Genomic DNA, 24,365 nt, shown 5'->3' on the forward strand with positions numbered 1-24,365 from the left:
ATACAGGGGGGGGAAAAAAAAAAGGTGATAATTCTGTGGGTCAACCAGCAAAAGGAAAGCTGCAGATCTCTTCCTTCAGTGGTGGCATACATGGAGTCTCTTCCTGCCATCTTCTTGCCAGTGTTAGTCCTTTCCTCAGTCAGGTCTTGTTAGGTTGGTCAAGAGATCAAAAATCCTAGTTAGGAACTAAAGAACAGGAAGCTGGTGCAGTGGGGATAGCCTTGATTCCTTAGGAAACCGAGCAGAGGTGGGGTAAGGAGGACTGTGGGCAGGGATTTTGCACGTTCCTCAGATTGCTGTGGCTGAGCTCAGGAGAGGCGTACGGACAGACTGTCTCGTCTTTGCCAGGACTCATGGCCACAGAAAACGGGACATTTTGCTTTGTAAAAGCAAGACTGGAATGAGAGGATTAAAGGGAAGGATCCCGAGAAGTCCAGTGAGGTGGTCATTTGCTCTAATATAGTTAAGAATAAGAACATACCAAAAAATCCAAATAAAATTGTGGTAGAGGGAGTAAAGTAGGAGCTGTTTTGATGAGGAGTCAGAAGTCTCAGTTGCATACAGGCATGCAAAAGGTGCTGTGGGCATTCCTGTGTGAATGAAAACCAGCAGGAGAAGGGAATGGAAGAAAGAAGATGAAAAGCACCTCGTTTTTTGAAACATACAGCTTGCATGGGCATGAGCATCCGTGCAGTAGCGTTGGACTTCAGGGAAATTTGCCAAGCAGTCAGATCACGCCTTCTCCCTGCCCTGTCTTGTCGCTCACACACAGGAGCTCTGTCCTGGATGTGAGGAGCTGTGGGAAGGCAGCGCTGTGCATAGGAACCGAATGGAACCTCTGCCCACGGAAAGCTGGGGCAGAGCACTGGGACACACAGAACGCTCCCTTCCAGATGGCCAGGCAAGAGGCCACCTGAACAGCACAGTGAGCTGGCTCCTACAGCCTGGTGGCATTTCCACGGGGGCTTTCTGAGCAGGCACCTGGGCAGCGTCTGGGTGAATCTGTCTTGGCTCTCTGCCTCAGTGCCTGGAGCACAGAAGGAGGAGAGAAGGCTCCTCTCTGGTAGGTACAGGAGATGACATGCTTTGCTGACTTTCTCTATCCAGCTTCCCAATCAAAGGAGGGAGATTTTTTGTTTCTGACAGCCTCATACGGTCCAAACTCAACAGGGACAACTTCAGAGCAGTGGTTTTCCAGCCTGTTTTGGATCTGACTAAACATCAGATGTGCACAGCTGTGTAGAGAAACGAAACCTCCTGACACTAGATTTGTTTTTCTGCAGTTGTTTCTGCATGATGTGGAGGAACCTCTCAGCTCTGAGGTAGGAGTCTGCCTCCAGGTTGTGGAGTGTTGCACCCAGCCTGGCCATCCATTTTACCAGCGAGCTCTAATGTCTTCTTGAGTATTGGATGGCAAAAAAGAAGTATCTGCACCAAAAGAACCTCTCCCAATAAATACAAAAAAAGCCCCAGCAGTGTCTCCCATTGTGCTGATTTTAGTCAGAAATACTAAAACCCACTCAAACATGAAACATTATTTAGGTTACCCTAAATTAGTTTGAAATGACATTGTAGCCACAAAAGGTGGTGGGGGATTGATTCCCTGCCTGTGTGGAGCTGAGAAGAGCTCAGCTGAGGCTCAGAGTCAAGGTCCTACAGATAGCAGTAATGTTGCATAAATGGTAACAGTAATAGAAGTTATGAAGAAGTTTAGAGCTCCAGAACCTCTTACAAGTGAAATAAGCAGTGGTTTTATTTAAGGCTTTCTTCCAGCTGGAGTCATACCACTCTTTGAAGGGCGAAAACTGTGTATTTATGTGTTTTCCTTCCTCTGTATGTTTGAGTGGAGAATGTAAAAATCTCAGCATGGTCTTATTTTGGTAATAGGATTGCATGCAGACATCCTTGTGGTTAAATTGAAAAAAAAACTTAAAACCCATGAGATTTCCTGTGAAGGGTTTGTTGTTTACAAATGAAGTGATTAATGACTGAGACTAGAGATGCAGGATCTTGTTCATAATGCTCTAGTGTAACTCCTTTAAAATCTCTGGGATTTTTCATGTGTCTTTTAATTTGGCGTTGCCATTAAGGGAATAGGATCAGCTTGGAAATTCGAGGGTTTTTTCTAATTCCCTTTTTGGGTTTCTTGGGTCTCCCTCCACCTTAACACTCTCAGGTGCAAATTTTCTTTCCAGAATTGATCTAAAGAAGATTTTTCTTTTTCTTTCTTTTTTTTTTTTTTTTATATAATTTGTTATGCTCCCTAGAGCGGAACAACTGCTCTCTACCCTTGTGTATGTAGCAAATGAGGAGACAGAGCTTAACTCATTTAATAGCACCTGCAAAACCACCTGAACTGAACATCATCTCTTAAGGGATTAGTGTAGTCAAGTTCTTTAGGCACACTTCTAGGTAAATAAAACACAGTTCACAATTCTTTAGCGCTTCACCAGGAGCATATCCTTTAAATATACTGATTTAGGAAGAAAGTTGGACTTTTTTATTTTTAATTTTTTTTCCCCCAGCACTGTTTTTTGTCTTCTCCTGCTCATCCCTTAGTGTTTGGCTTTCACAACAACGCAGAATTCAAGATTTTTCTTTCAGCCTTCAAAGTCTGCAAACCCTGCCTGGAAAACAGGCAGGTTCCTGAGCTTCCTGGCATGGCTGCTTTTTAACCAGAATCCAAGTGGAAAAATGTAACCTTTTCTAGTGCTCTTGTGGTAGGACCTCTGGAAACAGGGTGAACTATTTAAAGCTTCCTGCTACATATTAAAACCAAAATGTTTCTTTTCTCCTGCTTGTACCTCTCAGTTTCCTCATGTACTTTTGCTTGCCAGGGTTTTTCATTTAACCCTTCTTTTCATTTAATCTCCTCCTCCTGCCTTGGTCTTCCTTACCCGTGTCAATTCTTTTGCATAAGGCATTAGAGGGAAGCAGAAGCATGCGTGTGTTTGGTGTGGGGTATGTGTCAAACTTGGGGTTTTACCTGTCAGCATTCTCTGTCCCAGCTGCTTTGTTCTGCTCCATCTCCCTCTGCAGCCACACCACTAAACTGGGTTTTCGCTGCTGCTGCCAGCCATTTTTATTTTCATTTCTGCTTGTATCAAATCAAAACTTGTGTCTGTATTTCTACTCTCTAATGTTTTGCACTTGCATTATTTGCCCTTTTGGTAACTAAAACTTCCAACATAGCTCCCTGCTGTGTGGTTGGTAAACGTGTGGGCAAGGAGGAGAGTTAGGCTGTTTCAGTACAACTACAGGCTCACCTGTAAAAATCCTAGAAGGACTTCTTAGCATGGAACTGACTCCTGCTTAGTTCAGAAGCTGATTCACAAATTACTGGTGTGAATTGGTCGTGACTTCAGAGGAGCTCTGCTCCTCTTTCAGGTGGAGATCACCCCCTTGATATTCCCCAGGTGATGCGTTAGTATATTGTCCTGGGTGTTCGTTCATTTTACCTGATAGTGGAAAATGCAGCTTCTTCCTAATTTCATCTTCAGTTCCTGACTTGAATATGACTCAGTTGCATTTTAGAAACTTGAAGCAGCATTTTTTGGGGGGTGTTTGGGGGTTTTGTTGTTGTTGTTTGTTGGTTTTTGCTTTAGTGGTAGAGTGTTTTCTCCCTTGTGGGTGATTTTAAACTGTTTTTTTTCCCTCCTGGTAAGTCCCGCTAATACTGTAATATTTGAGAGTGGATTGTAATGACATCTAACATTTTGTTCTGTTTGTACTGTAGACTGAGGTCAAGTAAACAAAGAAAGCAATCATTATGTTTTAGCATTCTTTTTTAATGAGCACATTAAAATCTACTCACAGCTACAGGATCAGCTGTGAAAAGAAGGGAGAAGTAGGGAACTCTGAGTAGCACTGTATTTTTGAAGCAATTGATGGAAAAATAATGGACTGAAAGGATATGTAAGGACTCTGGTAGGAAATAAATGGCACGATGTTGTTGACAGAAAGGGTTTTGGCAGAGGGCTTGTTGTGACTGTTTCTGTGGCTTAGAATTGCAGAGGAATTTCCTACAGACTGGACTAACCTTTACAAATATGTGTCTGCTTTTAGGAGATCAAGGCATACAGTGGAGTCTTCTCAGGGAAGATGTCATCTTTGACAATGAAAACCCGTTGTCTGGACAAAAGAGGAAGTTTCTTTAAGGTAAATGGGATATTTATACAGAACATAAAGTACTTGAGCTTATGTGGAATGAACGCTGCAGAATGTGCAGTACTCTCTGTGATACACAGTAAGCCTTTTCTGTAAAACGGGAAGTACTTCTTGAGCATTTCTTTTTACAGGCAGTGTTTGTGGCTAGGTTACCCCCAGTTTTATTTCACGTGTATATTTTGTTTGTACATGGCATAGAATATTTGGTGTAAAATAGGTCATGGCTTTCTTTGCTCCTAATGCTGAGAACATAAGCTTTATTATGTACAGACATAAAATTATTGGAGCCTTCATAACTGGGTTTGTGCCACTTAAAGTTGTGGTACAGGTTTATGATTTCCACTATTGTATTGAAAATTGGGTTTACTGCCTATTTTGAGAACAATTGGCGTCCCAAAAAGCCAGGGTGCAGTAGGAGTTATCAGTGCAGCTTTCAAAAGATGACTGAATCCTATTAACTATGTGCCAGGGTGGCTGTGGCTGCCTTGTTGGACAGGGTTTTGCTTTAGGGAGCCATCAAAATTTACAGGTGCTTCTGAGCACTGAATTAACTTACCGGGTTCACATCCCTGATATTATTCAGCACTTGCTGTAGCTTCTTCCAGTGAAAGATGCTAACGCTGCCATCTCTGGGTGTTGCTGTTTCCATTACTTCTCTTCCTCTGGGGCAGAAGTTTCCCTTAGGGCAATCTTTATGAAACAAACCATCAGCGCTGCAGTAGCGTCGTGTTCTCCTTTTGTCTTGCCCAGCAATTCACAGTGGTCAACGATTAACAGGGTCATCCAGTGACAGGAACCGCCTCTCAGTTCTGTGACACACTTCAGCTACCTCTCATAATGTCAGCTTGTTGATAGCACTCCACAGCCAAATAGGGAGAATAGCCCTGTTTTTCAAATCACAGCAAGGAACTGTCTCAGTTCCAAGAAATATCTCTAGGTTGTCTCTTACCTGTATGCTGAAGGACTCCTGATGTCACTTGGGACTGTAAGCAAGCACCTAGTCATTTTCTGCAGTCCTTTGGGATCTCCTTGTGTAGTTCTTGTGTAGAGAATAGATGCTGGAACAGCTGTTTTGTTTATGATGATGGCGTTGCAGTTACTCTAAGTGATTAGAAATGGAGTCTGCCTGCACAATTTCAAGAAACATTGTCAGAAAACTAAGGTCCTAAGTTTTCTTAAGGACTGACTGGCAGGGAAAAAGATGTCTCCGAGATACTTTTCCAGACCTCTCACTATCCCTGGGCAGTTGCACTGTTGGACCATGGTTCTGAGCACACAGATTCGGATTGGAAGCTGCAGGCAGTCAGTGTGCCCAGCCTGGGTGCAGTGCACCTGGTAGTTCGTGGGTGTTCAGTGAAATTACCTTTTTTTTCTCCCTCCCCCGTGTGAGTAGAAATGTGACAGCAGTTACATTTGTTTGCTACAGCTGAGCTGGTGAACAAGCAAAATACTTGGCACATCAGATTTTTTGAGTTTACATTTTTTTAATTTGCCTTGTCTGTCTGTGTTTAGGAGACCTAGTAATTAAGATATGGCCTTTTATCCCTGCCGATCTGTTCTTCAGAATGCGCTCCCACAGGCACAGACTGTGCAATGTACTTGCACATGGCTCTCATGTTGTTCTTGTTACTTTGCAGTTGCCTAAGAAACCTTTACCATGCTGGTAGGCAGATTCTCAGGGCTCTTAAATCCTCTTAAGGGAGTATCTTACCATTCTCAGCAACATTTGCCAGAAAAATCGCTGACAAATGCCAGTGGGAAATTCCAAATTAATCTTTTTTTTTTTTTCCTGTTTCTTAAGTAGTTCTCATTGCTGCAGCTTCTAACCATCTCTTAGTTTTTTCGTGGCCATTCTTTTGACTGTTAGTATGCAAGGAAAACAGTACTGTCTCCATTTTACACAGAGCAGAAGTCTGTAGTTTCAGAGGCTAAGTTCTGTGGACTCTTTATACCTTGTGCTTAGTGAGTGCTCAGAGCCAGCAAAGAGTAAAAATGAGGCAAAGATGGGGTTCGTCTTGGATAATCCTGGGAGTGAACAGCTTGCCAGTGGTTACAAGAGAGAGCATGTGGTAAGGCAAAGGGCTGAATATATGTCTCTGACAAATATCCTCTTTACTGAATCATCCTCCTTCTCATCAGAATGTTCCAGTTTTTACTGAACTGGCATCAGAGGTTTCACACCAGTAAAACTTTTCTGTTCCAAAACCAAGCATCGGGTAAAACTTTGTTTCTGATGAGTAAGACACTGAACAATGTCAGTGGCCCTGAGAATTCATAGCTCACTGTGCAAAATAACCAGAATTTGCAGCCGTGTATCAAAATATTGGATTGTATTCAGAGGCTTGCACAAGTCCAGAAGCAGCGTTCCCAGTTCGGCTTGTCTCTGGCACTTGGCCACCTCATCACACAGGGCCCTCTGTGAGGGTTGCTACGTTCTGCTTATCAAAACAGGAAGGAAAAGATGTGATGCCAAAGAGGATGCAGGTCTCCAGAAAGGATGAAAAATGAGATGCTGGCAGGAAGGGGGAATGGTAAGTGCTGAGGCTCATTTGTCCAGTCTGATACTGATCTCGCTGTCTTCAGCCCATGTCCCCTTGCCAGATTAGAAGCACCCATCTTATCTTTTCCTCTCAAGCTCTTGTAAATCTCAGGGCTTGGAAACATTGTGCAGTGGTCATCTTGGCTCACTCTTTCAGTGCATTCTCAGAAGGATGGAAGTTTCATTAATTCTCTGTACAAGCTTACTTATATTTCAACACAAAAAGTAGGAATTCAGTTGTCACACAGTTTTTTCTTAAAATGTCCTGGAACATACATCAAATCAAAGCCACCTGTCTTCTTCTTGGGAGCAGGAAACTCTTCAAGTCAAGTGAGTAAGAAGAGCTGTGGTTATGCTGGGCTTCTGGGAGAGGCGCTGTCTGTGTCTGGTCCTGGGCACGTGCTTTCCCTGATGCATGGCAGTGATGTGAGTGTTAACAGAGCAGCTTCACAAGTGTGACTGGAGCCCCTTGGGGGTGGGTTGCTTCTGATGAACACTGAACACTTCTGATGAACAGTGACTCTGATTTTTGCTGCTTGTATGACATCCTGAAAGATGCAGAGCAAAATAGATGAGTTGTGGTGAGAGAATGCTGGGGTGCTGAGGTGCTGTGTTTGTGGTCCGTATGTAGGAGTTTCACTGTCACCCTTGCCAGCTCCCAAAAGCTGAGCTCAGTCTTGTTGAGCTCAGAATCAATTGACAAAAGCAGAGTGTGGTACATTGTGAAAGGAAATGTTGTGGTTTAAGATGTTTGCATTTCATGATTTCGTTCATGGATGTTAGGAATATAAACAGTTAGTACATAGGTATTTGGCAATCTAATGTTTAGGATAGATTTGGTTAGGCAATACTGTTCTGGGCTGCTGTGTGAATTCATGCTGCCTGAGTCATGATTATTTTTTGGCTTTACAGTGGTTATACTGTAGTGTCTTTTGAATTTAAAGAGCAGTGCTTTATCAGGAATAAATCCCAAAGGAAAATCACTAGACACAAAAAATAGCTGTTTTGTCATGTTCTGTAAGATCTCATTTTAATTTTGTTTTTTAAAAAATACTAAGTAATTAACCATCTGAGAAGATGTCATACTTCCAAATGCATTTTTCAGGTAAACCTCCTCCTCCTACAGCAAAGCTGAGTAATAGCTATTTCACAGACCTAAAACAGTCCACAACAGATATCTTCTGATTACTTTTATGTCTTTGTGCTCATGGATGCTGTTTTACACTAACAATGGCCCCTGACAAATGTATCCATCCACTTCAGTTGCATTTTTCTTTGGAAATTGCTTCTTGCTATGTTGCTGTCAAGTCTGTTGAAACAAAGGAATGAGTTTTCCCATTATTTCCAGCCAAAGAGGTACCACACTTGTTGCAAATAGAGAACTCTCTTTGAAGAATTCCAGTATTCTTAGCCTTGCACTAAAAAGGCAGAGCCTTCTTCTGCTGCTTGTTTCCTCAGGGCTGGAGCTAATAATAGTACATACCCAGGATCCTTCCTGCATTTTGTAGAAACATGTTATTAACAGCTCATCTTGTGTGATGCTAATTGTGCGTGCATCAAGTGCGCTGTATAATCACCAGATGTGTCATTGACCCCAAATACTGGGAAATGCTGTCATAAAATCATGAGTGCACCTTACGTTGTTTGATAGAAAAATGCCCTTGTAACAGTATGTGCCAGCTAATTGCAAGCATTCACAAATGGTGCAACTCCGTAAGACTTTCTGGTTTTACATCAAGAGAAGAGCAACTTTTTTTTGTCGTTAAAGAGAATTTAAGGAAAATAGTTGGAAATTGCAGGAAATATTGGTGGTTTATTTTAGCAAAAAATGAGGAGTTTCTTCCTAGAGAGCGGTGTTTTAGTTCAGGTGGAGTACACAGTGGCAGGTGGTAGGTCCCGGTTGGGTTGCCGTGGGTGTTCCATCCTGGGGAGCTTTGCAGGTCACCTTGGGATTTGATGCCACACTTTGACCTAGTTTCCTTGTCCAGGATGTACTGACTTTTCAGAGACTAAGGAAAGACTGATTTCTCATGGTGGATATGTGGTATACCCAAGAAATTTAGCCTGTAGAATAGAATGTGAGCTGAAGGCTGCTTGAAACATGCCATCTTGTGTAAGTTCTCTTTAGAAAAAGAAGCAAAGATGCTAAACATGGAAGAATTCCTCTCAGGGATGATAATTTCTGCAGCGTTCTCTTCGAGGCAGGCGTAGAAATTCAAAAGCATTAAGATTACTTCGCTGTTAGTACAGTTTGGATTAGAATTCTTTGCTGTAGCTCCCTGAGATTTTGTCTGCTGGGAGGGAGGTGGGTTTTGTCACAGCTCTGGTCAAAGCCCGCTAACGCAGGTAACTCGGTTGGCAGCCAGGTAGCGACACAGCAAGGCGGGCATAGAGGAGGTGGCTGCAAACACATGGACGCCTCTGGGGAGCTCATACATTGTATGCTTTGCAGGGAGAGGTGCTGAAAAGCTCCTTTGTTGTGCAGACTGTTCGCCTGTGAGAGACACTTAGTCTCTGCAGATGTGTCAGAGAACAGGGCACACCACTGTGATGAATCTTTATGGCCCCAGTTGGTCTTAGGGATGCCAAGACTTGAGGTGCTGCTGCCCATGAAGAGGAGCTCCTTGTGCGGAGCTGAATCCCAGGGAGTAGCAGCTCAAGCTTTCATACAGTTGCCAGCTGAAGCAGCTTTGCAGGGGTGCTTTGCTGGCAATGCATAAATTCACCCCTTCTGATTCACCCACAACTGGCTCTGCTGACAACCACTCCAAGGCACCTTGATCCCCAACAGGGAGAATACATGCCCAGAGCTGGTTGCAGCACTCCTCATTTCTGGTCAGCTTCTCTGTGTGGATGGCCAGCAAATTTCCAAGCAGTCTCTCTTGCTCTGCTTGAATCTTAAGCAGAATCTTAACGTGTTTGAAGGAGGGCTGCTGAAAGAGACACCTCTGTTGCCGTGCAGAGTTGACCAACGATGATCCCTTGAAGACTACTGGATGGCCAATTCCAGCTTGATTATTCTGAGACTGACTGTCTTTAAGGTGCTTGTGTGACTGGCCTTAGGTTTTACCGTATTGCACAAAATGGAAGGAGCTGGGAGTAATTCCCCTGGTTTCAGTGCTGTCTTTGGGCCCTGCAGAAGGGGACCAGACGGGCTGACCGGTGCATGCAGCACTGGCGGTAGAGTTACACTGCTAATTCAGTGAAAGGGCTGCTCTGGTAACCTTAGTTCCCCACTCTGAGGGGATGCTGCTGCCTGTAGCCATGGTCAGACACCGTGCACTGGGCATGCAATGGCTTTCTAGTGAGGCCCACTGGACAGCAGTGTCACATGGATTTTTCACCGTGTAAAGCCAGTGTGGGGGCTGGATTCACCCCTTATCCAAAAGGAGGGATGAAATGACCTGTGCTCAGCAGCACTCAGTGTTTGGGGGGTGCGGAGAGACTGCTCCATCAGGATGGCCTGGGTTCCTGAGGCTGGCCTGGGCTCCTCCGGCTGCTCCCTGAGGCTGGCCTGGGTTCCTCTGGCTGCCCCTTCTCACTGTCAGGGAGGCATTGCTCACATCTGGCTGCAGTGACTCAGGGGTGTTTGAGAGTCAGCAGCTGGAAGGTCTTTGCAATGCCGGTAGGACATACGTCTGGTGTCACCGAAACTGCGGAAAAAACACTCTCCAACAATTTTTAGTGTAAGAGAATTGAGGCATTACTTTATTCTGGCCAGGATGTGCAACAGAAATAATTTCATCCACACATTGCGTGGGTTATGCAGAGAAAATCATTCCATCACACGTAACTCTTTACTAGATTGTTCACATACAGTCAAAACCCGGAAAAATTAATTGGCTCAATGTTCATTAGTCCCAAGGTCTTCGTATTTGGTTTCCTACTGGTTATTGATCCCTTCGCCTTCCATGTTAATTAGGCTCTCATCCTAACCAGATGTCTCGGACCATGCCAGGGGTGATGTTTGGAGTTGATGTTTGTTAATGGTCATTATCTTTTGTGTATCTTCTGTGCTACTCCCAGTCTGTTGAGATGTTAAGCTCATCAGGCCTGAGTGGTGAAACAATCCTTTGAAAAGAAACCTCAATTCCTTTCCCCCTGGGCAAAGGAGAACAAAACCCCTGACTAAAGTTATGTAAAAAATGTTAAATTTTGTATCATTTCCAACACTGGGAGCTATGACTTGGACAGAAAGAAGCCCTTATGGTGTGGATAATGGTAATTCATTCTTACATAAGGTCTGTTTACTGGAGTTGGCCAGTTGTAAGCAGAGACTAAAACTTCTTTTGAATTGATTGGAATAATGCTGCACAGCAAAGGAGAGTGTGAATTCCTGAGGTGGAGGAAAACTTCCAATATAACAATTTAGGAAGATGATGCCTGCAATTCTTTGAAATGCTGCTGTACTGAGTTGCCTGCACTGAGTGGGACTCGAGCTCATTACCTTTTGGGTGGCTGTGAAGACTGTTCTGACTTGGACTGCAAAGCTGGTTTTGCTTCATGTGCCAGGGTTTTTGTTTGCTGTGATGTGCAGGGGTGGTGGAAGAGATCACTGCATCACTGCAGACCTTTCATTAGGTTCCCTCCCGGCAGGAGAGAGGGAACCCTCCCAGGGTTTATATAAAGGCTGTCATGGTGTGGCGTGATAAGCAAACCTGATACGTTGGCTACAAGGAAGTGCCCAAGAGAGCATGCTTTGCAAACTTCATGGTTGGTTTCTGCTCAACAAAATGTTTCCCAGAACTCTGGGTAGCAAATTCTGCATTTCTCAGGATACAACCTTAGTGCTAACCGTGCCCACCTTAAAATGAGTTTTTGCCCTCATACCCAGAATCCGGGTGGGGTTCTGCCCGAGCCGAAGGGCTGCAAGGCAATTCTTTTTAAATTGAATTGTTGTTTTCAAGTGGAGTCCAAAACCTCATGTGAAAAGCAGCCACACATTCCCTTCTTGCTTCATTGCTTTTCATCCTCCACGGTATCATAATGCTGGCTTAGTGTCCCTTCTGAAACAGAACTCTTGCGGATGGAACTCTTCTAATTTTTTTTTTTTTTTTTATTGAAAAAGTAAATGCTATGAACAGTTGAATAATTTAGTTTTTGTAAGATGTTTTATAATGCATAGAGGCTGCAAATTTATTCCATTTAAATTAAAAGGCTAGACAACCTGGAAGGTTTTGTACTGGCACAAAACAGGAATTATTCTTCCTCCAAGAACCACTATACATGGGCCCAACCCTTACTTGTTCCTTTGCAAGGGGAAGTCCAAATAGGATGCGATTTTACAAAAAAAAGAAAAGTTTGTAATCTCTGGTGACTAAACTTGCCCCGGCTTCTTTTCCACGCCTCTTCCACTCACTTGATGTCATACTATTTTTGTCCCTTTCTAGCTCATTGACACAATTGCCTCAGAAATCGGAGAACTGAAACAGGAGATGGTACAGACAGATCTCACAGTGGAAGATGAATCTGCTGATTGGCGAAGGTGATTAAAATGTTTCTTTTCATAGTTCTGGAGGGTCTACCATGACAGGAATGTTTTCATTGTGCTGTCTTCTTGGGTGGCTGTTGTCCTAGCACTTTTCTCCCTGGCAGCATAGGATGTGTAGATAATCTTGCTCTTGATCTAAGGAATTTGCCTTTGTGCAGGAGTGCCCAGAGACTCAGTTGTTTGGTGTATTTGCCTTAATATCTTCTAACTTCAACCGATCTTCACTTCTACTTCCTTGTTAAAAAACTTGGATACTGATGAATGTCTAAAGCAGGGAACTGCTAAGATTTTTACCATTGTCTGTGGCACAGCTTTGCTTTCACGCTGTAAAGACAAAATGTTCACGGCTTCAAGTGGCTCTTTGAAGGTTCAAGATACAATAACATGATTTATTTATGTTCTCAGGTTAGGAAGTAAAATATTGACTGCTGTGAGCTGATGCATAGGTGGGTTATGTGTTTAAGTTAAGTTATATATGAGTAGCTTGCAAATAAAAAAAATAAATTGTCATCTTAAGCTTGTACCTTTAAGTGGGCAGAGTGGAATCCCAGCATTTTGGCTTTGCTTGCCCAGTAACATCTGCTAAATTGGCATCTGGAGGATAATTAATATTTTAATCATTGTGTTAACAAGAGAACGGATCTGAAATATTTGTGGTAAGAGGAGAGCAACCAGTGTAGGCATTGTGTTTTATCTGACTGCATGGTCTTGGCCAGCTCTGGAGCTGGTGGGCTTTGTTCTTCTAGCAGTGAGTTAATGAAGTGGAAAATTATTATTTAAAATTACATTCAAGATTTTAGCTCTTTTTCTTCCTATGAATTCTATTGACATCTGCTAGAACTTACTACAAAGCATATTTAGATTATTTAAAAAAACATTAAGCAGCACCTTTGTTTCCCAAGTGGTAAAGAAGTAAGACAGTTGAACTAATTAAAGTCGCTGGCTGTGGCCCTGGTTGAACATTATTCACTTTTAAAGCTTTTGAGAGCACAGTTCTTTTGCAGGGGCAGAAAGGATACTTTCTTTTTGTGAATTCAGCTAATTAACTTCAGACATCATCAGCTAATTTTCAGTTAAGAAAAGGATTCTTGTATCTTTGAATACATCATATGCATGAACGGCTAAGGTCTACTGATTTTAAAATCTTGGTGGAAGCACTTAGCTGGAAATAGTCAACAAAACCTCCTCCCCATTTTACAGATCATGGGTTTTCTTTTTATTGATTTTTTAAATGGATTTTTAATCTTGATTTGTTAATCTCGACTGCAAAATATATTTTGGTTTAAGATATGTAAGTAAGTAAACCTAATATAAAAAAGTCAAGAATGCAATTTCTATGAAAAATAATAATAGCCATCCAAAAAAAAAATTATTTATGTCACTTCAAGATGATAATGTGAAATATGAAGTCTGAGTAAATAAGCTAAAGTCAAACCTTCTGTGACTACAAAATTCTGAACTGCATGCTTCTGTGCAAGGAAGAAATTGTATCAAAGTTGGTAAATTATGTAATTTAGTTGTGCACTGGCACCTTTTTTTTTTTTTTTTAATAGAGCTACAGAGCAAGATTATAGTAATTTCAACAAAAGTTTTCCAGAGTTCTTGTTTAAACTAGACACCTCACAAGGCTGTGTTTACTGTCATAACTTTATTTCTTTGTAGTTAATTTAAAACTTGGCAATTAATGTAGCTTGCTCTTCTTATTGCGTGTTCTGCTGTTCAGAAGTTGGTATCTTGATATGACCCTTGGATTTGCATCTAGGGAAATTTGAGCTCAGTGTCCATTCTCCTCGCTCTTTTTCCACCTTAGCAGGTATCCACAGACACCCGGAGCAGTTCTGGAAAGGCAGCAGTTGCAGAGCTCTCGGCTGAATTCAGAAAAACAGGGACATGAAACTGCATGTCTGCAGCCTCAGTATTGCGGTGTGAGGTTTTTTTGTGGTTATGTGGTGACTTTCAGATTTACACTCCTCACCCCAGTTTTATTTTGGGCTCCTCTCTCCTTTTAATATATATGGCCCAAGTAATATCAACAATGGTTCAAGGGCTTACCGCTTTGGCTTGTAAATATATAAAAGCCAGGCCAAAAAAAAAAAGGCTTGCAAAAATGTGTTTTAAGGAGGATTGTTTCAGTATTCCACTTTTTTGATGCCTGGACTTTTCCCAGTGCAGACATTTATCTCAATAATGCAAATGAGCAGGGTTTTCAGAAAAGGGAACGAGTGGGACAGATTTCTGTCCTGCCTTTCCAGTGACCAGAGAGCATCTGCATGCAATGGCAGCCCAGGAGCCTGCGGGACAGGACTGGTGGCACCTGGATGCACCTGGATGATCTTTCAGGAGGCCCCAGGCCCCCTGCATGTCTGTGTGAATGTCTGTGAGGGGGCCAACGCTTCCTGCTTCCCTCTGTAGGGAGGGCTGTAAAACTCCAGGCTTCCCGGGGCACTTGGTGCCTGTGAAATGGTTCAGGGATGCTTTGCTGGTGGTGGCAGCTGCAGCAGCTTATTCCCTTCCTGCTCTCTTACTGTGGAAGGAACACGGGCAGAGCTTTGCCTTGTGTCCTGCACTGCACAGCCCTCATGCCGCTGTCTTTTCCACAGCAGTTACTAACTTCAGTAGAGCCACCTTCTGTCTTGCACAGAGAACCACTTCTGTTGCTGTTGACAGGTAGGCAAGTATCCAACAACCTTTTTTCCCAGCCGCCTTGTCCTGTTCTTTTAGCTGTAGTGGGATGCAGGAGGAAGTTCCCAGTGGCTTTATGCCCCTCCCAGCTGATGTTCAGTATGACTGTACAGACTAGGCTGGGGTGATTAAGAGCTGTTAGATTGCAGGATTTACAGAAACCCAGGCATTTTGCAGTGGATGGTCAAACTGAGTTAACTCTGTGGTGGTTTAACTTCGGTGGGACTGGAGCAAGGTTCACATCATGAGCAAGGATCATCGTGGTTACAGGCTTCAACCTGTGCCTTGTATTTTTTACTGTGATCTAAGTCTAATCAGGATGCAGCACAGCATTGTTTATCTTGGCAATTACCTCTCTTCCCACGCGTTTATGGGTATTTTCAAATCTAAGGAAACTTGCATGAATCATGTGTTTTCTTTAGTTCATTGTGAGTAGTGTTGGAACTCCTTTCCCACTGAAGATGATCATGTTGCAGCCCTGCATTAAAGCAGACCATCTATCAAGGCTAATTTGTGTTTCAGTTTTGAGTTTAACGTGACCTGGTCAGATTGTCTTATATCAGGAGTCTTTTTGAAAATCCCAAACAAATAACACAGACCAACCAACCAAACATCCCCCAACTCAAAAGTAAAACCAGGAGACTAATTTAGTTGTTGTATAATACAGCGTATTTTGCTAGCATTTAGGTCACAGCAACTTCTTACCCTTATTTTGTACACTTGAGTTAATCCGTTGTTCATAAATTCCAGCGGTTATTCTTTCCATGCAATTGTTTCCAAAGTAGTAACACACACATCCCAGCCCCAAAAAATTTTGGTCTTAACTCTTAAGAAGTGATAAATTTCAAGAACTCCCATGTATCAGGGTTTGCCTGTATGTCTAATGCCCAGATCATTAATTAAAATTATTTTAAGAATAAAAAGCAAACTGGGAATATGATGCTCAGTAGTGCTAGACCGCTGCAAATAGGCTGTCAAAACACACCAGTGGGGTTTTTTTATGCATTTGCTCCCAGGCCTTGGGAAGTGGCTTCTCATAGGTTGTATGTGGTTTGCCAGGTGCGGTTTTTCCAAGGTGTGCTCTTTCCGGAGTTACCCAGGATAGATCTTTCTCTCTGCCTCCTTCTTTATTATTTGGCTATAGGAAATAATTTTTCTTAAGTGTTGCCTATTCCTGTGTGTTTCATCACAGATCGCAGTAACATTCTAGTGCTGATTCAGCCAAGTTGCATCGGTGTTGTTTGAACCATTAGTGATTAGGAGTGGCAGAAATTCTGGTGGTGATCAGAGATTCATAATCTTCAGCTTATTTTTTGAGGGAGCAGAAACAGCTGCAGCAAGGAGGTGCCTGTAGTGTATGTAGGTCAGAGAGTTTCCTCCTTGGATCTCAGCATGTAAGTGCCTGGAGGTTCCAAAAACCTGACAGCTCCCCAGTCAAATTGATCTTCCAATTTATAATGGTGTAGGGGGTGAGGGACAACATGAAGCCAGTCCTACCAAGGAGGAACATCGCGACCCTACATGCCTGTGCAAACTCTTGCCAGCTTTAGGTGGTCTTGTGGTAGCGAGCAATGCCAGGCATTCTAGCTCATACCAGTCACACACCTTCTTTTGAATGTGGTGTAGCTGTCTTTAGTAGGCAGAACACTTTTCCCTCTTGGACATGTTCCCCCTGCAGCATGTTTAGTTTTCACCTCCTGACAAGGAATGGAAATAATTTCTATCTGTCTAAGCTTGCAGCCAGCATTTGTGTATAACTTGCACTTTGCCACAGCTCCCTTTGGTTTGTAGTGCAGCTGACTGGCACTGAGGGTGAGTGGGAAGTTTCTGAGCAGTATTTACTGGAGGTACAGCTCAGGAAAACACTTGTGGCTCTTGATTTGACTTTCTGGAGATTCATCCATTGCGACACTAGGCTTTGCTGGGACTGGTTGAAAGGGTAACCCAGCATTCCTACTGAGGCAGTTTCAGACCTGGTCATGACCGATGTAAACAGTACTTCCCTCCTGCACCCAACGTGTTTCTATGTATTTTGTGCCCCTCGAGGGCATATTGGCAGTTAGTAAAAGCTTCTGATGCTTGTGGGCAGGGGGGGAAATCATCTGTGTTTGGGATGCCTTGGAAATCTGAAAAGCATCACATCATAAATATGCAAACAGAGGAGAAAAGAACGAGGCAAACGCTGGTAGTGGTGATTGATCCAGGTAATGAAAAGTCAAATGATTTTGCCTGTTGTTACCCGATCATACAGTGAAAGTTCTCTGCCCCATTTACTTTCCCTGCTTGTCCTCTCCAGAGATGCTGCAAGTCGCTGACCAAAGCTAGAAGAAAGCAGTTTGGTCGTTGGGTTTTTTCTGTTGTTTGGTTGGTAGGTTTTAATTTGGTTTGGCTTGTTTTCTGTGGTGCAGGGTTTTTTGGGGGGGTGGAGAGGCTTTTTGTTTCTTTTTTAAGTATTCAGTGCTCCTGTGCTTGTGAACTCTGTGCCCACTTGCTGTGGGTACAGTAGCTGGGATAATGAGGATGGTCAATGCTGTTAGTGATGCTTAGGGCCTGTCCAGAGCATGGAATTCAGAAGAACTGCACCGTGTGCAGTGGGGAGGTGGAGCTGTGTTGCCCTCTGCCGCCCAGGGCCTCTTCTGCGACAGAAAAGGTCTGTAGGGGGAACACATCCTCTGCCTGACATCTCAGGGAGTCAGTCGAGCTTGCAGGGTGCTTTTCGTCTGTTCCTAAATATTGTCATCAGGAAGCTGTTACCAGAGTAACTGCTCCAGAGTGATTTCTAGCATGGGAGAATCACAGGATGTACTTCTAGGTCAAAAATGAGGAATTTGAGCCAGCAACACACGTGCACTTGTACTGGGTGTTCTGTATTATATGGATGATGGTGAAGCTTTGCATAACAAAAGGAGTTCTCAAAGTATTCTGTTTATTTGGATTTTTCATAACAAGTATCTGTAGCCTCCAAGAACTGTACTTCATTACTGAACGTAGCAGTCACTTTAGATGCCCCACTCCAAATAAATTTTAACCTTGCATTACTTTGCCACGTTCACACTTAGCTTAGCCTTTATTTCTCACATAGGAGTCGATCCACTGCCAAATGAATTTGGAGCATAAATACACAATTCTTTACTTGTTTCTGATCCTGGGAGGTGTAGTATTAAAATGCAAGGTAAGGACCTTTCATGGCAAAATGGAAAAAAAAGTAAATATTTACAGAATTTAGCAGGAGTACCATAAAAAGTGACTGCCACTTACGACATTTTTTTTAAGGAAGCTGTGCCTTAGGGAGGGTTATTTGGGGATTTAACATGTTTTTCTTGTTTCTTTCTTGGGTTTCCCATCTCCTTCTCACCTGCTTCCACTCTGACCTCTTAGCAGAGGGGAGCAAAGATGGATATGCAGCTGTGAAGGCAATAGAGCTGCTGGAGCAGAGACAGTAGTCTGGGCATAAGATGAAGTGGTGCTGATTTGTGGACTTGTGTTGTGAAAATAATCCCTCCCTCCAAACAGACTTAAGTTCCTGTGTCTGGTGCAATGACCACCAACAGGTAGTGGGTCGCTCCATTATCAGAGTATTGAACGGATTTTTCTGGCAGGCAGGGGAGAGCAAGATTTCTGTGGGTTGCAGCATTTGCAGTCAGTCTGGGAATAAAAGTATCTGAATTGCATAAATATCCTTGAAGAGAAGCTTTTCCATATGTTAGCATAGCAAGGGAAGCAAGTGAAATGTTCAGTCAATCACATCTGCACATACAATTGTATCTGAAGTGATGGCTGAATTTCTCCAACCTCAAAGGAGAATGCTAAGGCTTATCTTCAAGCTGGCTTTGAATTGAGAACCTTTAAAGAGAATTTTTAAAAGGGAATTATATTTCATAAATATATGAATTTTCAGCAGGAGAAGTACCAGCCCAGAGTGCCAGCAGTAACATGAGCTTTGTGATAATTCTGTTTGCTGACCTGAGTGATTGTTCATAGGAGGTTAGCATGTCTAATTTTTTTTTTTCCCCCACAGTCTAATAAAGGACATGGATAATGTCTCTCCTGAGAAAAATGATGTAAAAAGCTGCCCCCGGGACTCTGGATATGACAGCCTATCCAACAAGCTAAGCATATTGGACAAGCTCCTTCATACTCACCCCGTGTGGCTGCAGCTTGGTCTGAATGATGCTGAAGCCATGGAAATTTTGCAGGCCCAGCCTCCTGGGGTAAGAAGAATCTCAATTTCTTTGAGGACATTTTTGCCTTTCCCAAATGTTGTGCTGCTGCCATTTTACACCGAGGTGTTGGACCCAATACAGTAATGACCAAGTGAAGTTCTGGTATGGTTTAGATCAGACATCATGAGGTTGTTCTGGTTCCTTTTGTGATTTATCTGTATTTACTGTAGCATCTGTGATGAACCTAAACCATGTCCTTCTGCCTTCTCCACAACAGATATTTCTGGTTAGGAAATCTGCAAGGCTGCAGAAGAAAGTCATCTCTCTGCGTCTGTCCAGTGACTGTGGGTCCTGCCTGAAAGAATTTGCCATAAAAGAAAGCACATACAGTAAGTTGTGAGCTACGTGCTTTTCAGCTGCTGGTTAGGTACTCTTTCCCTGTAGGATGCAGGAGCGCTCACGCTGCTGAATCCCACAGCAGAGGATACCCAAAATTGTGCAAGTAACGTCATGGGGTGCCTGTCCTGCTTGCTCTCTGAGGTAGGCTCTGGGAGTGGGTCAGGCATGTTCTGCCTGGAGCAGAGCAGATATACAGAAATGCTTCAGGCTGCTGCAGCTGGAATGTACCTTGCTGAATCCAGAATTCGTTTATTTTTATCCTCTTAGAAACATATGTGTCTTCTGTAGAAACACAGGCTGTAATCCTGTCTGTTTTCAATGAAGTGTCCTTGCATTTCCTTGTACTCAGGGGACTGTTCTTGGATACAACTTTGTCATGAGCTCTCTCTGTCCACAATTTAGGTGTGGGATGGGTTGTTGGTTTTTTGTTGGTTTTTGTTGGTTTGGTGGGGATTTTTTTTAGTGTAATAGCTAAATGGATTTTAACCCTTTAGAACTTTTTCTGTTGCAAGATCAATGATTTTTTTTAAAGTTAAAACTATATTTGTTCTTTCTTTTTTTGGTAGAAACGAGCAAATGTTAGCACTCCAAATTGTTTTGAACCAGTAATGCCCTCATATCTTTAGAAGGGAGGGTGTGATAAATAAGTTTGAGATTTAGGAATGAAAAAAGGAAGCTGCAGCTGGTGAGTGCATGTGGTGCTGAAACTGCAAGTGGAACAAATATTTTGTTTTAACAAGAAAGAGAAAACTGGAAAAAATTAGCAACAATTTCAGTTAAACTTCCCTGAAACAGAGAGTCTATAGTTATCTTCTATTTCAATTTGTAAACTGACATAATTTTAGTTGAATTTTCCCTTTTTTATCTCTCCCTCCTCTGCCCCCAGGAACAAGAAGTTAATTCTTTGTGTCTGGTTTTTGTTCCAGTTACAGGCAAGGCAAGGCAAAGAGAAGAGAAAGTTGTCAGTAATAGTTGATCTAAGTGTGGCCTGTGTGTTTATATAGGCTTGTTTTGCTAATCATTTTCCATCTAGAAAATAATTGTATATTGTCTTTTATGAACAAAATTTTTCCACAAGGGGGAAGTATTTACTGATGGTTTTAGCCATTTGTCACAGCTGAGGTTTTAGACCAGAGGCAAAAAGATCAGGATCATTTCACTCTAGGAGCTGCTTCTGCTTGATCTTTGTAGCCATTGGGTGAGATTTGCTACTGGCATCAGAGAGACCCTGAAGTGATCCTCATTATTGCTGAGAACAAGTATTTATATCAGTAAGAAACAATGGCATGAAGTGGGGAAAAATGAAAGGCACTGCTCGTGTCTTCCTCTTCCCCTGTGCAAGGCAGTGGCATGCAACAGAATTGTCTGAGTTTTTTAAGGGTCTTCAGGTTAAAAAGGTTTTCTTGGGAGTGAAAGAAAATTTGTCTCCCTTTAGGTTCTACACACCTGGGGCGAAGACAAGTGAGTAGAATGCAATTCAAGAGGAGGAAATACGAGATTTAAAATTAGGTATATTAGTACACTGGGCAAACAAAGCCTCAGTTACTGATTTGTTGCCTATTAGCAAAACATTGTGCAGTCCTCATTACACAATCTGTTTTACAGGAATTAGACTGTATGCTTGGAATACAAAAGCAAACCAGCCACCAAGATTATCAGTATATTCTTGAGAGTGCCTTCAGCAGAGATATGAACTCCTCTACAGAGTTGTTTTCTCTTAACCAAATAGTAGCTAGTTTGATGGTGATAACTTACTAACTTCATGCAAAAATCTAAGATGTGTTTTATTAAACTTTTTAAAGAAATAGTGGATTAATGTGTGATTCTTTCTTGTAACTTTCTTCGCAGCGTTTTCCTTGGAGGGGTCTGGAATAAGTTTTGCTGATTTGTTCAGACTCATTGCTTTCTACTGTATTAGCAGGTAAGATGGTGTTATGTTCCAAGTCACATCTGCTGGACTGTCTCGAGAAAAAGAGTTTTGAGGACTTGGTTCAGCATGATATTTATGTTGCCAATCTGCAAATATTCCTGGGTAGTCTTAGAACGTAATGGAAGAAATCAGAGGTGAGTCTCGGAAGCAAGTGTCTCTGTCTTACTTCATACTGATTATTGGGAGGCTGCTGTGATTTTACCCATCCAGCTGTGAGGTGGTGCCAAGTTAAACTTTACTTTAGCTGGTATCTTGTAATGCTTTCTTAAGTGCTCTGTGGCTCATTTAAAAATGACCATAAACTAACGTGCAGAGTCCATTTCTTGGAATAGCTGGTAAAAAGAATTTTTGGAGCAAAATGGAAAAATGTCAGATATGTGGAATATGACAGCTGAGAGATGTCAATTTAAATGGTGAACAACAAAAATGGCCTTGTCAGGTTTGCAGTTTATGATTGCCAAAATTGTTTTCCAGGTAGTATGCAGAAAAAAAAGTAGTTGGTGTTTTTAATCTTTTGTTTTCAATTTGACTTCAGTTTACTGGTAAAAATTTCCAGACTGATGCTTGAGCCTTGTATGTATGCACAGACAGGTCACAACACGACCAAACTGCACATGTGCACACTTTCTGAAGGAAGCAGGGAGAGGCAGCTGTGATGGTCTCAGTCCTTTTACTGCCCATTAAGTAAGGCTGCCAGTTCATGCTGACCGTGCTGATTTCTGGTGTGGGATGCTCTTGGGTTGCTGTGCTTGCTGGTTTTGTTTGTGGTGGAGAAGCATCTTAGACCCCTTTGCTACAGCCTCTGTTCAGCTGAGCTGTACATGCATGTGCTGAAAGCAGCATTGATACCACATAGGTAATTGGCCAGCACGCTGATGAGAAATGAGCTGAAAATGCATTTAAAACTAGTTTAATGAGGAGATAATCCTTATCTTGTCACCCTTCCAGTTCTGCCCACTTGCCAGGCTCTGGTGAATTCTCTCTAAGTGCCTACAGGATCATGCAGCACACAGAGATTTCTTGGCATTAGTCTGTCCATTTTCTTTCACTGAGGGCTTAAAGTTGCTTTGTGTAGACTGAAGGAGGCAGATAGGTAGCTGTTGTGAAAAAGAGACATTACCATTTGGTACATCACAGGAAATCCAGGAGGATTTTCTAAAATGAGAGGGAATTTCTTGCAGGAGGTACCCAACCAGTTTTTATGAGGAGTCAGGGTTTAATTATCTTTGAATTGAGACCATGATGATGATCTGGACTCTGTATTGTCTGTGGGTACCAAGTTGAAAGTGCCTTTCAAATGCTTTTTAGCTTGTGTATCTGTCTTGTGCATATGCCTGATTTGAGTGTGAGTGGAGTTCTGAGATCCTCTTTTTTCCAGAACCTAACATACAACATAGAGAATATTTATGTGATAAAGACCCACTGTCTGTGCTACAGCAGATGGTTGGCTTGTTCACAGCCTTAAAACCAAAATTCGTGCTGACACCAGTTGTGTAGGATTCTCATTTAGTCTGAATTCCATGGGTGCTTCTACTACAGGTGTTGCAGTTTAGCATGCACTGTTGCTTGAGGGTATTGGTACCAACAGGGCAGGCGAGAGGTATACTATTGGTTGATGGCAGTGATTGTACAATGCACATACAGTTGCTTGGTTTTGTCCCTTAAAATCTCTGTCTAAAAGTTTTTTACGCTGGATTTGGTATATGCTGTTCCTCATGGATCTATCTCCCTTTGGCAACATCCAGTGAATGTCTAGTACGCAATGAAGTGAAACCACACAAGAGAATAAATTGCAAAAATGTTCTTAAATGAAGTGTCTTCAGCCTAGAATAGAGTAGTACCAACACACCCTTAGCTTAGAAATTTTTAGAGTAGCTGTGCAACTACTCTTTGAAATTTTTATTCTGAAAACTGGAATAGCAGTCAACAGTGTATTCAGAAAGTAAGAAGCTTTGTTGAAGTATTATGGGCAGATAACGTTTGCATCTCACTGATCTGCTTGTAGAAGAACAGGTGTAAAAGCTTCTTTTGGAAAGGCAGAATATACTGGATGGCTCTGTGGAAATGATCCTAGTGGAAAGTCCCGGGCACTTGTCTGTCGTTCGCCCTTCACAGCACTCTGCAATGTAAAGGAGCCCTGGGGCTGGTAATGCTTAACTGCGCTATATGTTTCAGGATCTTGCTACCTGCCACAGCTCAAGAAGAAAATAATCAGAGATCAGCCACTGCCAGAGTTTTAAAAAAAAAAAAAAGCTTTTAAAGCTATGGATGTTGCTGAAAACCATAATGGTTTTTTCTTTGAAAACAGGGATGTCCTTCCATTCACACTGAAGTTGCCTCATGCAATTGCTGCAGCAAAGACAGAAGCTGAACTTGAAGAGATTGCTCAGCTTGGACTGAGTAAGTAGTTCTCTATAGATGTCCTTCCCTGTAGCACTCCTGTAACCTTGAAGAAATAGGCTGTATCAGTAAATAGTTCATACTGGTTTGTGACGATACAAATTTCATTTAGAAAAGCAGTTTCTCTTACTTGCCAGACCTTGTTCTGGCCAAGGAGTGGTGCTCTTCCTTCTTTCGCTGCCTTCTGTGATATTTTTGTTAGTGCTGTTTCCTTCTTCCTTCTTCTCTCCCCTCTCTGGGCAGCCCTTTAGCAAAGCAAATCTCACAGTCCCCGCACAGAGGTTGATGTTGCTTCTGCTCCAAGACCTAACATTGTGTGCTCATATAGCAGGCACTGGCTTTATAATTTATTGTGAGGAGAGTGTAGGAGCTGAGGTTCCCTGTTAATAAAACTTCTGTTCAGATTGACATGCAGACTTAAAATGGTGAATTTTGAGATCAGTGCCTCAATGAAGTGGCATATTTAGAAAATGAGGAGTGTGTAAATAGGATCTGCAGAATGTATCCATGGGCATGGGCTAGGCGAAATTCTTAAGATACCGAAAGACAGTGCAAGGACATGTCCAAAAGACAAGGCAAGGACATGTTCTTGCA

At 42.5% G+C, this 24,365-nt stretch overlaps 1 protein-coding gene across 9 annotated transcripts in view; it reads left to right on the top strand.

Moving 5' to 3' along the window:
- RIN2 (Ras and Rab interactor 2) overlaps window positions 1-24,365 on the top strand; it is a 68,523-nt gene that overhangs the window by 24,926 nt on the left and 19,232 nt on the right. For 4 of the 9 annotated variants that reach the window (XM_048298021.1, XM_048298027.1, XM_048298025.1 and 1 more), the window contains exons 2-7: window positions 4,066-4,158; window positions 12,097-12,191; window positions 18,898-19,090; window positions 19,320-19,431; window positions 21,290-21,362; window positions 23,680-23,771. In XM_048298021.1, coding sequence (XP_048153978.1) covers window positions 4,102-4,158; window positions 12,097-12,191; window positions 18,898-19,090; window positions 19,320-19,431; window positions 21,290-21,362; window positions 23,680-23,771 — 622 coding nt within the window. In that variant the 5' untranslated portion in view covers window positions 4,066-4,101. Of the gene's footprint in view, window positions 1-4,061; window positions 4,159-12,096; window positions 12,192-12,620; window positions 12,644-17,961; window positions 18,052-18,897; window positions 19,091-19,319; window positions 19,432-21,289; window positions 21,363-23,679; window positions 23,772-24,365 lie in introns of those variants that run through there. The other 5 variants (XM_048298023.1, XM_048298026.1, XM_048298030.1 and 2 more) reach the window with 5 other exon arrangements.

This window comes from Corvus hawaiiensis, chromosome 3 (assembly GCF_020740725.1).
Source record: "Corvus hawaiiensis isolate bCorHaw1 chromosome 3, bCorHaw1.pri.cur, whole genome shotgun sequence".
Taxonomy (NCBI): domain Eukaryota; kingdom Metazoa; phylum Chordata; class Aves; order Passeriformes; family Corvidae; genus Corvus; species Corvus hawaiiensis.